Raw genomic sequence first — 14,165 nt, forward strand, 5'->3', positions numbered from 1 at the left:
CTGGAGTCTCATGGGCATCGTTCGAGCCCTTGTAATTATGTGCTGATGGTGAGTTGCGTTGTTTCTATACACAATGCCTCGAATCTGGACCTCAGCTCACGGACACAGTCGCTTGGAATTTCTTCATAAGGACGGAATGATTCCAAGCCCATATTACTTTTTCACCCACCGCTGGATTTATAGTCTTCGGACTGAAACTACCGACGACCGCCTAGTAACACCATGTCGTCGCACAAGTCTGATGGCGGTCGAATACCCCGGCTTAGGGGTGTTGCATCTCAACCACGCAGCGTGTCATCGCCGATGATTACTGCGCCGGCAAAGCAAACGGGCCTCCCTGGATCGGTGCCGCCAAGAGCTCAGATTGGTCCCCCACTCCCTTCTAATAGGACTAGCAGAGTACCCTCCTTGTCCGTGGCTGAGAAGGGCCAGTTAGGTGCTCGCTCAAACCCTTCCAGAATACCGTCTAGTCAGGGCCTTCGATCGTTCTTACCCCCGAGGTCGACTACGCATCCACTGCCCGCCCCATCGGGACCTACTGTGTCCCCTGGTATAAACGCGAACCTAGGGGTACCGCAAAGCTCGTATTCAGTGTCAATCTCTTCGAATAATAGTCCGCCACTCTCCGCTCGCAGCCGGCCACGGAACGTTCTTCGAAGGAAGGCTCCCACAATTGGACAACATACGACAGAGAAACCACCAGCCACCATGGAAATCATCAAACCCGAAAAACTAAACGTAATAATTCCAGACGATGCTCAGTCCAGCAATGGAAACATGCACTGCCCTCAGCCCTTTGCGAGCCCAAAGCAGAGAGATCAGCTATACTCAACCCCATCTGCCGTTCGAGAGAGGAATGTGAGTGGTACTCCGGACAAAGTATCTTACGGCCCTAAAGAGCTTGCCAGCCTTCGAACCACACTCAATACACAGAACCTGCCGCCACCAACACCCAGTTTCGCGTCCGCCAGCAGTCCCTCGACCAGATACTCTGGATCTCCTGGAATATGGAGTCGCACCTCCACTCCGACTTCGTTATCCTCATACTCCCCGGGTATTGTTCAACCGGTCAAAGCTGGCTCCCGCTTGAGACAGCCTAGCCCGTCTCAAACGAGACCCCCGACTTTTTCACCTCGGATGCAGCAGACCCCGTCACCAAGCAATCCAATGAGCTCAGGAGAGTTCATATCACCGGTCTCGACCCAGGGAGCAGACTCAACCTCCTCGTTGACCAGGCTCAGACAAAGTGGCCTTGTGACAGAACCCGATGCTGGGAGGGACCCATCTACCAACAGTAGTATTCCCCAACGCAAGACGTCAATCAAATCTAGTCTTCCTAGAAGGTCCAGCGGGCTGGCTGAATCAAGTCGCAGTGCACCTGACCCGAAGTCATCCAACATCGAGTCACGTGGACCGTTGAAGAGAGGAGGGTTATCCCTCAACACGGCACAAGTACCACGGAGACCAAGTAGAGAAGGCACCCACCAACTTGAATTGGAGCCGTCACCAGTGGTTCAGAGCAATCTGTCTCCCGAAACAGTGACCGGGCATAAGAGACGCGGGTCTGTCGAGAGCTCACTCACCATTGAGAAATCCCCACTGTCGGTGAACCAGTCCGCGGCCACCTCTGTGGATTCGCTACATTCTCGAACATCTTCTCGGATTCCATCGCGCCTACCACCATCTCCGGAGCTATCCCGCAAACCACCCCAGACAGTAACAAGAGATTCGAAAACACCTCAAACTCCTGTCAGTCCTGGCAAGCCACGACGATTTGGACTCTTTTCCAAGAAGTCTAAACCAGAGCTTGATACTAAATCATCGGATGAAATTCGCCCCACTCGCAAGGGTCCGGCTGCTGGAACTGGCCATGAGGGGTACGGGAGATATGGGCAGCGTGGACGCAAGGCAAGTGTTGGCAGCACCGGCGGAGCTAGAGATAGATCGACTAGCACGACCAGGAGCGTGTCCAAGTCTGTTTCTAGCAGCAAGGGGAGCGACAGAGGTCGATCAGACTTTGGGCTCGATGACTTCTTGCTTCACCGTTTGGAGCCTGTGATCATACCGGGTGGTGGCATTGATGGAGCGGCCCTGATTCGAACGCAGAGTGAACAGAGTTCAAGCGGCGTCAGTACCACGTCCACAACGAACATGGCACCGCGCTCCAAGATATCACAATCACCTGTCTATTCCACCGATTCCCTAGCCACTTCGACAGGGACCGTGGAGAAGGCTCGAGACATCCACCAAAGAAATATATCGCAAGTGGAACTCAACCATGACCAAGTAGCTCGAGGTGGCTCTTCGAGCTTACATAGCACCGGTGGTTCTGGATTGAAACCGGAGCGAAAGATCTCGCAGGCCGATGGGATCAGACACGAAAGGTCTCAGGCGAGTACATTGGCATCTTCACCAGAGTCCAAGGCATCGAACAATACGAAAAAGCAAGAGAAAAAGTCCCCGAAGAAGGGTCTTGGTCTAAAATGGAGTTTCTTTCACAGAAGCAATGACAGTACTGCGAATAAAGAGCCGGAGCCATTGACTTCTCCTGTTCCTCAGCTCCAGGCTGCAATTTCGACTGTCAAATCCCATCGACCAGTTGCACACTATGCCTTTGTGGATACCGATTCAGATCCCTTGGAGGAGATTATTCACAACATTGAGGATTCGCCTCCTACGGAAGATGACGGGGTCAACTCACCAGTTGAGATACCGGCTGCGTTGAATATCAGGAAGCCAAGTCCATCCATTCTTCTTCCGTCGCCACCGAAATTACAAGGTGAATTCACCAGGAACGGTCCGCCCTCGCCAAAGGTTTATTTCACAAGGAACCCTTTTGATCCAAGCCCCCAAGCGCAGGCAGAGCCAGTACAGGACAAAGAGCAATTTCTGGAAAAGCGCACCAGTAGACTGGCATCTATTGGGCGCATCCCACGTGTTGTGTCCAGGAGAGAAAGACAGCATAGACCTGCGTTTCAATCCTTCTCAAGGCCATTCAGTGTGGCTGAATCACCTTCCCTAACGGCACCAGTGGATAGACCAGCTGAATTTTCACCACCTCGCCCTACACCCGAATCCCAGAGACCCAAACCTCCGCGTGATCGGCACAATCCCGCTTTTGATTTGACTCAACCATTTGGGGATCCGACGACGACGCAGAGCATCCTCGACTTCATTGCTGGACCGTACTCAAAACACGAGTTCCTCACATTTTCTCCTGGAAATGACTCTATGATCTCAACTTCCAGCGGATCAGAGAGTCTTGCCGCTGTCACAGCTGTGATACCCAACCCGGAGTCAGAGCTCAATGAGGATGAGGTATGGGGGGAGTATGATGACCTGATTGACCATGTCCTATCTCCCGAGACTACGAGGTCCGTTTCTCCCGGTGAAAACGATGCCGAAGGAAAGCTTGAATTGGCAACCATGGCTAGTAGAGCGCTTCAAGCTGAACTGAATGGTCAAGCAGATAAGCGTGTGCGCTCTTCTCTCATCGACAATCCGGCTTTGGCACTTACTCCGGCATCGCCACAATCAAGTAATGGATCAGTTCACCTTCGCCGGTCCAGGATCGTGTCTGCTTTGCATTCATCCATCGCCCCGTCTTCGCAGCCTTCATTCAGTGACATTATAAAAGCATACTGCGATGATCAACCAGAGGGCGAAGCGCTTGACCAAATCGATCAAGCTACTATTGTACCCACGAACAAGCAATCGCTTTACCCCAGCTCTCCTCTAAACCCATCTCCGAGCTTTGAAACCTGTCGGCAACGGAATACCATCTTGTTTGACATTGCCGAACGAGATCGAGAAGGGCCCACGGCACAGACAAACATTCGATCGGGGTCATTGATGACGAGTCGATGGCTATCGTTTGGGCGCGTTCTCTTCAGCCCTGCTCACAACCATGTCAAAGATGGAGAAGACGAGCGAATCCTAGTGGTGGATGGTCTAGGAAATGACGACTGGTCCTTCTACTGTGCTCTCACCTATCCAAACGCTGAAGTGCACTGTCTGACTGATGGACCTGCTCCCGCTACATTCAAGCACCCTGCTGCCTGGCAACCGCCTTCCAACCATCATACCATTCATCACGCGAGCCTTGAAGACCAGTTTCCGTTTCCGAAGGGGAGCTTTACCGTGACGGTCTTGCGTTTCCCGGCCGCTTGCTCAGAGTCTGCCCAAAATAAGATCGTATCGGAATGCAAGCGCGTGCTCCGCCCCGGTGGGTATATCGAGATGAGCGTGCTCGACCTGGACATGGTCAACATGGGCATCCGGACCCGAAAGGCTGTACGGCAGCTGAAGGAGAGAACCTATCTTACCGACCCCAACATTAGCTTGAAACCCGCCAGTGACAGCATCCAGCGAATGCTAGGCCAGCATGGGTTTGATAGCCTCCGAAGATGCGTTGTACGAATCCCGACTGCGGGAATAATTGTCCGATCATCCGCCTCGTCCTCTTCCACATCCTCGTCGAATCCGTCCACAATGGCCACCAATACCACCCCTTTCACCGTCTTCTCAGGCCCCTCCACCTCATCCGTGAGTGCACAGTCCAAGGCCCACGGAAAGTCATCCTCCAATGACACCGACCTGTCGCTGGGGGATTTGCTGTCTGATCCCTCCCCGTCTCCTGCGAACGACGAATCCATCCGCAAGATCGTGGCCAAGGTCGGCCGCTGGTGGTACACCCGATGTTACGAGATCCCAGTCCTTCCAAATGGCGACGCCGACCTCAGCATCTGGGCCGACCGGAAGGTTCTCCGTGAATGCCAAAAGCGAGGCACCGGGTTTCGGCTGCTCATTGCCTATTCCCAGAAACCCAGCGAGAAACGAAGAACTGCAAGTGTTTGATTTGATTGACTTCTTCTTCCTCAAGATGACCACGAAACGTCCCATGATGACGATGATGACTTATGAACGATATTATTTCGCTTACCAACCAAACCAATATGATAATTAATGACCCGTTCGGCTTTCTGGGTTTGATGACCGATGCATGAAATGACATGAGAAGACAAAATAACAGACTGGTGATATTTGTCTTGTATTTTCGAAGCATCTATTGGCGCTGTGCAACTGCTACTTGATCAACCACTTTTGCCATGTTTTGGCTAAGATTTCGATTCTTTTTGTACACCATGAAGCCGGACTTTTGGGTGGATTTTTGTTTTGATTTTTCTTTTCTATTACTTTCTTCCAACACCATGATACCATATATGCCATGTGACTATAATAATGCACGGGAGCGTTTCTGATCTTGACCTATTCCCTCTGATCCTATTAATCTCCTGAGTCGTCTTTCCCCAAGTACCATCAACATCTATCCATCCATGTGACTGACCCCTCTCAGACAAACTCGACCAAGAGAAGACAGACAAAACAAAAACATACAACAGCCGGGATTCGCTGGTGGTCACCCACCCAACTACTAACCGACCGGCGTGAGGCTTGTGTGCAGTTAGTAGTCGGGTAGATGCCTTTAAACCGGCAACCCTGGCAATCGCCAGCGCGAATACCCTGGGCGTGTGTTGGTTCTCGGCAGACAGGACACTTCCCCATTGCTCCAAGTCTTCCTGCGCATGATCTGCAGATCATGTGCCCACATAGAATAGACACCCAGCGATCTGGTTGCATAAAGCAGATTTTGCACTCTACAATACGCTTTCCCCTTTGACGGGAAAGTTCCTTCTCCGTCTTTTGGTGCCTTTTCCTCTCCTGATGAAGTTCATCTCGAAGTACGCGATTTTACTCTTGCAGCCGTTGTGTTTTATGGCTGACTGCCTTTCGGAGCTCCTTAACGGCGTCGTCCTCCATTACCTATCGCGCTAGCCGAGCAGAAACAGGCATATCCACCCAAGCCTCGAACATGCTTAATCCACTATCTGAAAGTGCGTACACCTGCTTTGACATGACTAGCCAATCAAAATACTACGAAGAATAGCCGGCATGGTAATTCCCTAGCGTATGACGCAATCCAAGGCAAGGATGGAAATCCTCATGAAACCCCGCATCTTCAGAATGAAATGGGGATACTGACAGACCCCAAGGAATCAAGATGCGCGCTGCATTACAAGATACCGTTTCAAATTACACATAAATCCCATCATCCCACTCTGTCACCACCTCCAGACCACAACAGAGCCAGAAACTATGGCCCCCTCAGCCGTAGAAGCCCCGGTCTCAACCGACAGAGTCCCCGTCGAACCATGGACTCGTCCTGCACCTACAACTAAGAACCTCGACTGGGCCCCGCTGGTCCAGATCGACCTTTCCCGCTTCGACGAGCCCGGCGGAAAGCAAGAACTGGCCAAACAACTATACGATGCAGTCACTCGCGTTGGATTCTGGGTGGTGGTTGGCCACGGACTCGATGATGATCGGGTGCTTCGCCAGTTCAGCCTTGGGAATGCGTTCTTCAAGGAGCCGTTGGAAGAAAAGCGGAGCGTTGCATGCAACTTCGCCGAGGGGGAGTACTTCGGGTATCGGGAGAATAAGCGGTGGATTGCGGATACGGGGGTGAAGGACAATATCGAGGCGGTACGTACATTAATCAACCTTTGCGATGTTAGAAGCATAGCTAATAAGCAGATAACTAGCTCAACATCCCTAAAGCAATTCCTGCATGGGAGCACATCCCCAAACCCCGGATCATTCGACAGAACTACGATGAGATCGCGAGCTTCCACCGCGACCTCTTCGATACGGTCATTCGGAAGCTCTTCATCTTAATAGCGATTATCCTCGAATTACCAGAAGACTACCTCCTCAACGCACATGCCTACGATGAGCGATCGGATGACCACCTCCGGTATATGCTCTACAACACCCGAACCCAAGAACAATGGGACAAGGCGCAGGCGTATACAAAAGGCGGACATACCGATTACGGCAGTCTCACCCTGCTGTTCTCGCAGCATGTGGCTGGTCTACAGATCCGAACGCCCGAAGAGGAGTGGAAGTACGTCAAGCCTGTGGACCGGGGGATTACATGCAATCTTGGCGAATCTACGTCCTTTCTTACAAACGGTACGCTCCTAGTTTCTTCCGAATACGAAGCTCTTCGTCCACTGATGGTAGACAGGATTCCTCAAATCCACTATCCACCGGGTTGTCACGCCTCCAGCGGATCAGATCAGGATCCCCCGTCTAGGACTGCTCTACTTCTGCAGACCTGGAGACCAGGCTATCATGAAGCCGGTGCCGTCGCCTTTACTGGATCGTCTTGGTTTGCTCACTGAGGACGACAAGGATGGCAGTAAGCCTGCTGCAACAGGGACAGAATACGTCCGCGCTAGGGTCAAGGATGTGCATCACCGGCCTGTGATTGATCATTCCGAGAACGCGTCGTTCGAGTTCAAGGGACTCAAGGTGCAGAATTTCTATGAGTAGATATGCACCACGATGCAACCGCAAGGCACCGCAGCTGAAGTGTTTGTGTGAGAATATGAGCGCCATGGTCTTGACTGGAAGGTTCTGTTACTAGGGCTGTTCCAGAGGATGGTTCACAAGGCCTTTTCCCTCTTGGCTGGTGGTCTATTCCAGGTCGAGTCTCACATGATCGATTTCCTCACAAGAGGATCCTTATAAGAAGGGTTCTCTCACAGAAAGGTCTTCTTAATCTCGTAATTCTACGTTGATTACACTCACGTGGCCATGCACTTAAAATCCTACTTATATAATAGGAAATACATGACAGCTAATATAGAAAGCTCTTTATAAGCCATATCACGACACAGAAAATGTATCCTATTCCGGCCCTTGCTTTGAGAAGCCCGACCTATTCTTCTTTATATTATATTTGTAAGTGCGCCTTAAGTCCCGCCACATGTCTGCTAATAATTCATGGAAGGCGGCTCCCATGCGCAGGCGTTTCACAGGGGATGCCGGCTCTGGCTCATCGAGCACACGCGAAACTAATGACTGAAACTTGTTATCGCTGATAAACTGGCCTTTGGCGGTAAGCTTTTTCTCCTCGTGCTTGGAAATAAGAAATATTGTATTATTATTATTAATAGTAGCTGTACTATAATATTCTTTTGGACCGAGGCTCTACATATTCTTGATATATAATAAATAATCTTTCTGAGTATACTTTGTCGCAAGATGTTCTAGTAGTGACGGGTCTGACGGATCTACTTGTAGGCGGTCTGATAACCTCCAGTTGTCTTGCTTATAGCTCTAAATGGTAATGCTGACATTTGCCAGGGCTTCCCCCGCTGGTGCAGTAATATCACCAGGGGGGCTGTAGCTACGGACACTGCTATCACCCGACCAGCGACGTGATGCTGGCTCCCGCTCCTGAGTCACATCCGTTGGCTCAATCTGCTCTAGTCGAGGAACTGGAATGACTATGTGGGCGGGCGAAGTTGTGAGTTATGGTAGGGGGAGGAGAGGCTGTTGGTGCTTGGGAGTTTCATGTGTGGCTTTTGTTTGGTGAAATGATTATCGTGTTGAGGTGAGTTGAAGCGCTGGGGAAGTTATTGAAATATGCGAAGCCCGATGTAACTCTGGTTTCCTGTATGGAATAGCTTCAATCTGGACAGGAGCAATTGAGGCCCATGATATTTTCTCCGTTATTCACTTACAACTATCTCATTATCACAACATGAAGATAGTGACAGACGGATGTTTGTTCGCATAGAACTCATATTCCATCTCTAGATGGCCAATTTCCGGGAGCTTGGATTACGTTGTCTGCAAAGATTGGTAGGCATACCCGGTGTGGTCAGCGATGGATAGTATCAGGTGTAGCAGCGCTCGTCTCATTATCAATTGTCTATGCTGATTTATTTGCCGATACGAAAGGCTCTTCCGCATGCGTCGTAAACGATCGTTCGGGGCGCGAAGCTAATATGGTTCTGGAATTCCCTGCTTCACTCTATGCGTATCATGTCAGTCTTTGCCCTGCGGTAGAAACACTGACGAATGATACTTAGCTGCTCTCTCGATTCGAGATGGCGTGAAGGTTTCAGCAGAATCTAGAGATAGAATATGGAGTGGGATAGCATCACGAGGGCACGAGTCTCCCAATTTATGTTTTCATCAAACCCAACACAGAGTCAGAACAGCCCTCTGACATCCTCTGCAGACTGACAGGAACCTTCACTCTGATCACGCGGGGTATGGCTCGACAAATCCCGAATATGCCATTCTGCTGAACTCTGAAGGCATCGTATTCCGACCCGACCGAGAGAAAGACCGCAGATACGGTGGAACGTGGTCTGCCACGCTGTAGGCTAGTATAGTTTCACATCACAAGCACTGTACGACTTCGCGAGTCAAACCTGGGAAGCGTGGGAAGGGCTGACAAGGATGGCGGTTTCAACCAAAGAACAGAACCCGGTAGATCATTCCCACTAGTCGGCTTCGAAGGATGTCTTCTCCTGATCCACCATTAGCCCTATGGCCGTCCGGGTCTTCGAATGTCATGATTCAGGGAGATCAGCCCATCCCGAACGCTTATTCACCGATCATGCAATTGTGCTCAGCATCCATGTTCCCGGGACGTCTGGCCAGAGGCTTCCGGCCGAAAGATCGTTTGGTTTGAAGGTTTGAGTCATCGCTTGGGAGATTGCTCGATGAAGTCGAAAACGCCAATGCATCAAGATATCGGACTTCGCTCGGCCAAAACGCCTCCGATAATCGGATCTGCACATGTGTCATTAGAAGATTCTCACTCTTCCTCTGGTTCCGATTACACTCACCTTCTATCATATTCTGCAGCCGAGAAGACATCCAGGCGCCAGGAGTCCACCCCTCCCTTCATTGCCACAAGAATGCCTCGACCCAGACTTCTTCCACCCATCCCTCGTCCACACGAAATCCTCCCTCCGTCGCCACTGACAAAGAGGCGAGCAGCAGCCCGCGTCTATGATAACATCATTGGCGCCCTCCGTAACTCCACCACGCCAACAAAGCGTCCGCACGCCACGCGCTGGGCACCAGCCACCGACGACCGTGCTCACCATCGGCCTGTGTAACGGCGACGGGCGTTAGCGCTGAGCAGGGGTGGTCCGTCATTCAAGTACGGGGTAGGCAAGGGAGCATGGGGTGCATTGATGCAGTAATTGGAGACGCTGATGACGACGGAGGGGGTTATGATGGGGGCATTGGAGAATGAGTACGGAGGGTAGGTAGCGTTGATGGCGACATGGGGGACAGGAAGAGGGAAGGTCCAAAGGATCGCATGAGAATGTCTCGTCTACCTGCTCTCCTGTCGACCGCTACAAGCCAATGACCGGCCCGAATCCTCAGGTGTCGAGCTCGACCCCGCACGGAACCGCGCGTGCGTCCACAACGCCATCCTTTCAATGATACACCTTCCGTCTGAGCTGTCAAACACTCCTCCCTCTCCCTCTTCCTTCTCCTGCACCCCGCAGTCCTGTCTCAGCGTTGCCAGATCCGGCGAAGAATATAGCTCCGGCCGATGGAGCTTCCTCGTCGCGGGTGGGGGCAAGGAAGAGAGGGAGGGGACAAGGCTTATCGCGCTCGGATCTTCGGCTGATCCCGTCTGTGTCTGGGGCTAATGGTCTTGTCGTATAGCAGCGCCGCAGCTCCTAACTACTGCGTAATGCTTCCTCTTCACATCATAACAGAAGCATGCATATCTCCCGGTCCGGTGGTAAGACACAGCGTCCATACGACGTGTACGCCGGCCGCTCTTTGTGCCCGTAGACGGCTCGCTTGCTATCCGGACTAATCGGAACGGAAGGTGTTTGCTTGGTGCTTGGTCATCTGGGGAACGGGAGGTGAGGTTACTTGTTCGCTGATGCTGATATCGGACGCTGGACGAGGCCATGCTGCCGGGCGATTGGACGACGGGGAAGCGCGATCCGGTTGATCCGCTTCCCTTGTCCGGTTGTGCTATTGTCAATGGGTGGATGGGTGCATGATGTACCGTGGTTAGGGACCTCGTACTCGTGTGTTTTGGCGGCCAATCGTTTCAGCTTTACCCTTTTGGTCGGTTGCTTACGATCTTCTGGAGCTGCGAGCTAGGTGGGAGGAGGGCTTCGAGAACAAAGAAGGAACTGGGGAAGGTTTGTCGCATCTTATTTTGGCTGGGCGACGGGTGATTCATTGTAGCTGGTTGATATTTCGATGTGTTATAGCCCTACGAATCTGGGGTACGGAAGTTCAATTCATTCAGTGGACTTCGATTGAGAGAGTGTAATGACAATTGTTATGGAATATAGAGTATGTCCGTTAAGACAACACCCAACTACTAGGCCGAAAGTAGTGGCTATCTCCATACATCAGAACTTTCCATTCATTGTCTAACCTTATATCTTCTCCATCTCAGACCTACACGTATCGCAATTCCCGAAGCGATCATCCAACACGACTGATAGTATGTTTTGCTATGAACTTCGATCCCAGGAGCTGCTCGTACTTGAAGGAAACAGGAGACCTGTTGAATGAAACAACCAATTAGTATAGTTCCTGGGGTACATATCATCACATGCGAGACTCACTGCAATTCCAAGCCCCATGTTTATTTGCTCGGCTCAGAGCCCCATGGACAACAATATTATCAACAAGCATAGGTATATGAGAACCATCCCTTATCTTCATACCGTCAGCAGAGATGCAATTGTTCGAGTTACTCACAACTAGACGCCCAGTAGCTCCGTGGTTTATCTCGAAGAAGCCATCCCTTCCAATCATTTCCAGAGACCATCGGTTGGTTAAGACTGGGCTGGCAGGTCGGGGATGGCATGATGCGTAGAGAATGCTATTTTCAAGAGTTAGAACATGAATAACAATATAGCTGGAGTCTTAAGAGACAGAAAACGAATCGAAGAGGCTTGTCCTACCTATCCACCCTTCCTCCGTCCTACAAAGAGGGGAAGGCATCCATTGCAATCCTTATCGACGAGATCAAACAACGGCAACAGAACATCGTCCACTGACGGCAATCACCGAACCAAACCCGAGGGAATCATCACGTTGAAGCCGAGCGGCAAGTGCAAGCACAATGCCAGATCTCAGGTGACCTTCCCATCCATGGCATCGATGGCGTGACTCCTCCCTAACAAACTCGCGTATCTCGTCAACGCAAAATGGAGTCCGAACAAAAGAAACAAAAAGGAGTCGGTCATCTGAGCCAGGACAGCCATGACAATCAAAACAAACGGGGCCCAGCTAGGACCTTCCATACCTCACTATCTCCCAAGCTCCACCGACGCACGTAAGCTGCGGCCCCTCCCCGCTTCCGTCTCCTCACCTCCTTCGACCAGCTCGGCTTGCGCGGACTTGCGCCCTGATGGACGTGCGTGGATCCCGGAGTGCTAGTTGGGCAGGGAGGTTGAATCCTGTCCAGGGTGCTGATATGACAGGACGGGGTAGGTTGGCTTGGCTGTTATTTGGGGCGATTCTCGTTCGAGGTAGTCTACTTTACGCCGCACTGTACGGCGCTCTAGGCGCCGCATAAGTGGGGATTTTGGGATTCGACTCGATTCAATGATTCCAGTTAATTACTGTAGGGCACATGTGAGCGTTTCGTGGTAGGTCTGTCCTATCCATGAGGGGATCGAGTCTGGGTATTGGCAACGCGCGTGCTGTATGTCGCATGTCAGGTGGGTGGGATGCCATGCAGTCTAGGGACTTGGTGCTCTATCTCTTTGGCGGTGATGGGTTGCTTGATTGCTTGTTCTGTCTGTGCAGATGTCAATCAACGGGCTAATCTACGAGGTGGCTATCTAGTCAGGTCTAGAGTCGTCATCGGGGGAAGTTTCTCGCGGGCTGGAAGCCGGAGATCATGGTCTGTTCAGTATGAGCAGAGAGGGGGCATGCTCATCCTGTCGACCTGGGTGATAGACAGGGATTTGAGACGGGCGCGATCGATGATTGTGGAAATATTGGCCGTCGAGGACTGCGCCGCTGGACTGAAGAGGTCGGAGGAGAGCGTAACGACAATTCCCCAGATCAAACCCCGCTTCTCCATCTTCTTATCAGTCGTCTTCCACTTCGGAAGCGGAGTGCGTTGGACACGATTAAATCGGATTTTGGGTTGTGCGAACAGCAAGTCTGAAGTTCCCCGTGGGGAGGTGAGTTGAGTTCACAAAGGCTGAGATGCCGCTTTCCCCTCTCTCTGGCTGGCGAGTCTTCTCCGTGTCTGCATCGTTATGCTTGCAGGTGGAGATCATCCGTAATCTGTGAGCTGGCCCGACGCTCGGATACCATGCTGTCGTGACCTAGTTCGCCGACTGCGTCCGTGGGGTTCCTACCGCAGCCACTGGACGCTAGATCGTACAAAGACTTTTGTGTCGGGGTCGGATTCTGCGGAAGAGATGCATGTCAAAAGACTCCAGTCTAGTGAAGGAGATGTTACCTAAGAACTCCACCGTCGGTTGAACAGGTCTAGAGCAGAGCAGAGCAGAGGAGAGAAGAGAGGAGAGGAGAGGAAATGCGACGACAGGGAAAAGCCAAAGATCGCAAGCACGTCCGCAGCGCCGGCAGCGGATTGGCCCCTCGAATAAGCCCCAAAGTTTCACGTCCGGCGCGAGGAAGAAGCCCGGGCTCGAACGTGGCTGGATTGCCGTCGATCGAGGCAGCGACGCCGATTACCCGCTCGGGCGCCCAGCACTGATTGGGAGAGTCAGAAACGCTCACCGGTACGGTCTGCTCCGTAGTCTGTCTTGGACGCCGACAGGGGGAGTTGAAGCCAGGAGGGAGGTACATCGATGCATGTATATCAGAGCCTGAGGTACTCCGGCCTACGGAGTACTACTCCCTCCCTAGTACGATTAGGTAGTAGCATACACAGTTCTAGTTTCAAGGAGGCGCACACGGTGCAGGCCGCCAGCTCCACTCGTGTTGGAGTAGACAATGGAGAGGCTGTACGGAGTACATAGCATGTACGCATAGTCGATACCGACTGCCTACGGTTCGCTGGATGCCCGCATGAAGGAGATTTGTTTGCCCGTTGTTTCCTGGCAGCCCGACCGGTAGGAGCCGGAAAAAGTCCCCGATCAACTGCCTCGGGAGTTTAGGGCTTCTGGATTTTTTCCATCTTGCGCGATAGACGGTCAAAACTGGCTCGGGTGGTCGTGATCTCAATGGCATCCGTGTCCTGAGGAACTGTCATTCGGGTCAGCGTGACTCGCCTCTGCAATAGTCGCGGATGCTATTAATAATTTAATCCTGACAGTCGGAGGTCA

At 51.9% G+C, this 14,165-nt stretch overlaps 2 protein-coding genes across 2 annotated transcripts; both read left to right on the plus strand.

The window, feature by feature from the left end:
• Positions 1-222: 222 nt before the first annotated feature.
• On the plus strand, positions 223-4,857 carry P170DRAFT_396592 (uncharacterized protein; the record flags this gene model as incomplete). The annotated part of the gene is made up of 1 exon (XM_024846126.1): positions 223-4,857. One exon carries the CDS (start codon positions 223-225, stop codon positions 4,855-4,857), a length of 4,635 nt encoding a protein of 1,544 aa, XP_024711161.1.
• Positions 4,858-6,156: 1,299 nt separating this feature from the next.
• Positions 6,157-7,395, plus strand: P170DRAFT_443565 (gibberellin 2-oxidase; the record flags this gene model as incomplete). The annotated part of the gene is made up of 3 exons (XM_024850560.1): positions 6,157-6,543; positions 6,603-7,032; positions 7,088-7,395. 3 exons carry the CDS (start codon positions 6,157-6,159, stop codon positions 7,393-7,395), a joined length of 1,125 nt encoding a protein of 374 aa, XP_024711162.1.
• Between the last annotated feature and the right edge of the window lie 6,770 nt (positions 7,396-14,165).

This window comes from Aspergillus steynii (assembly GCF_002849105.1).
Source record: "Aspergillus steynii IBT 23096 chromosome Unknown P170scaffold_1, whole genome shotgun sequence".
Lineage (NCBI taxonomy): Eukaryota > Fungi > Ascomycota > Eurotiomycetes > Eurotiales > Aspergillaceae > Aspergillus > Aspergillus steynii.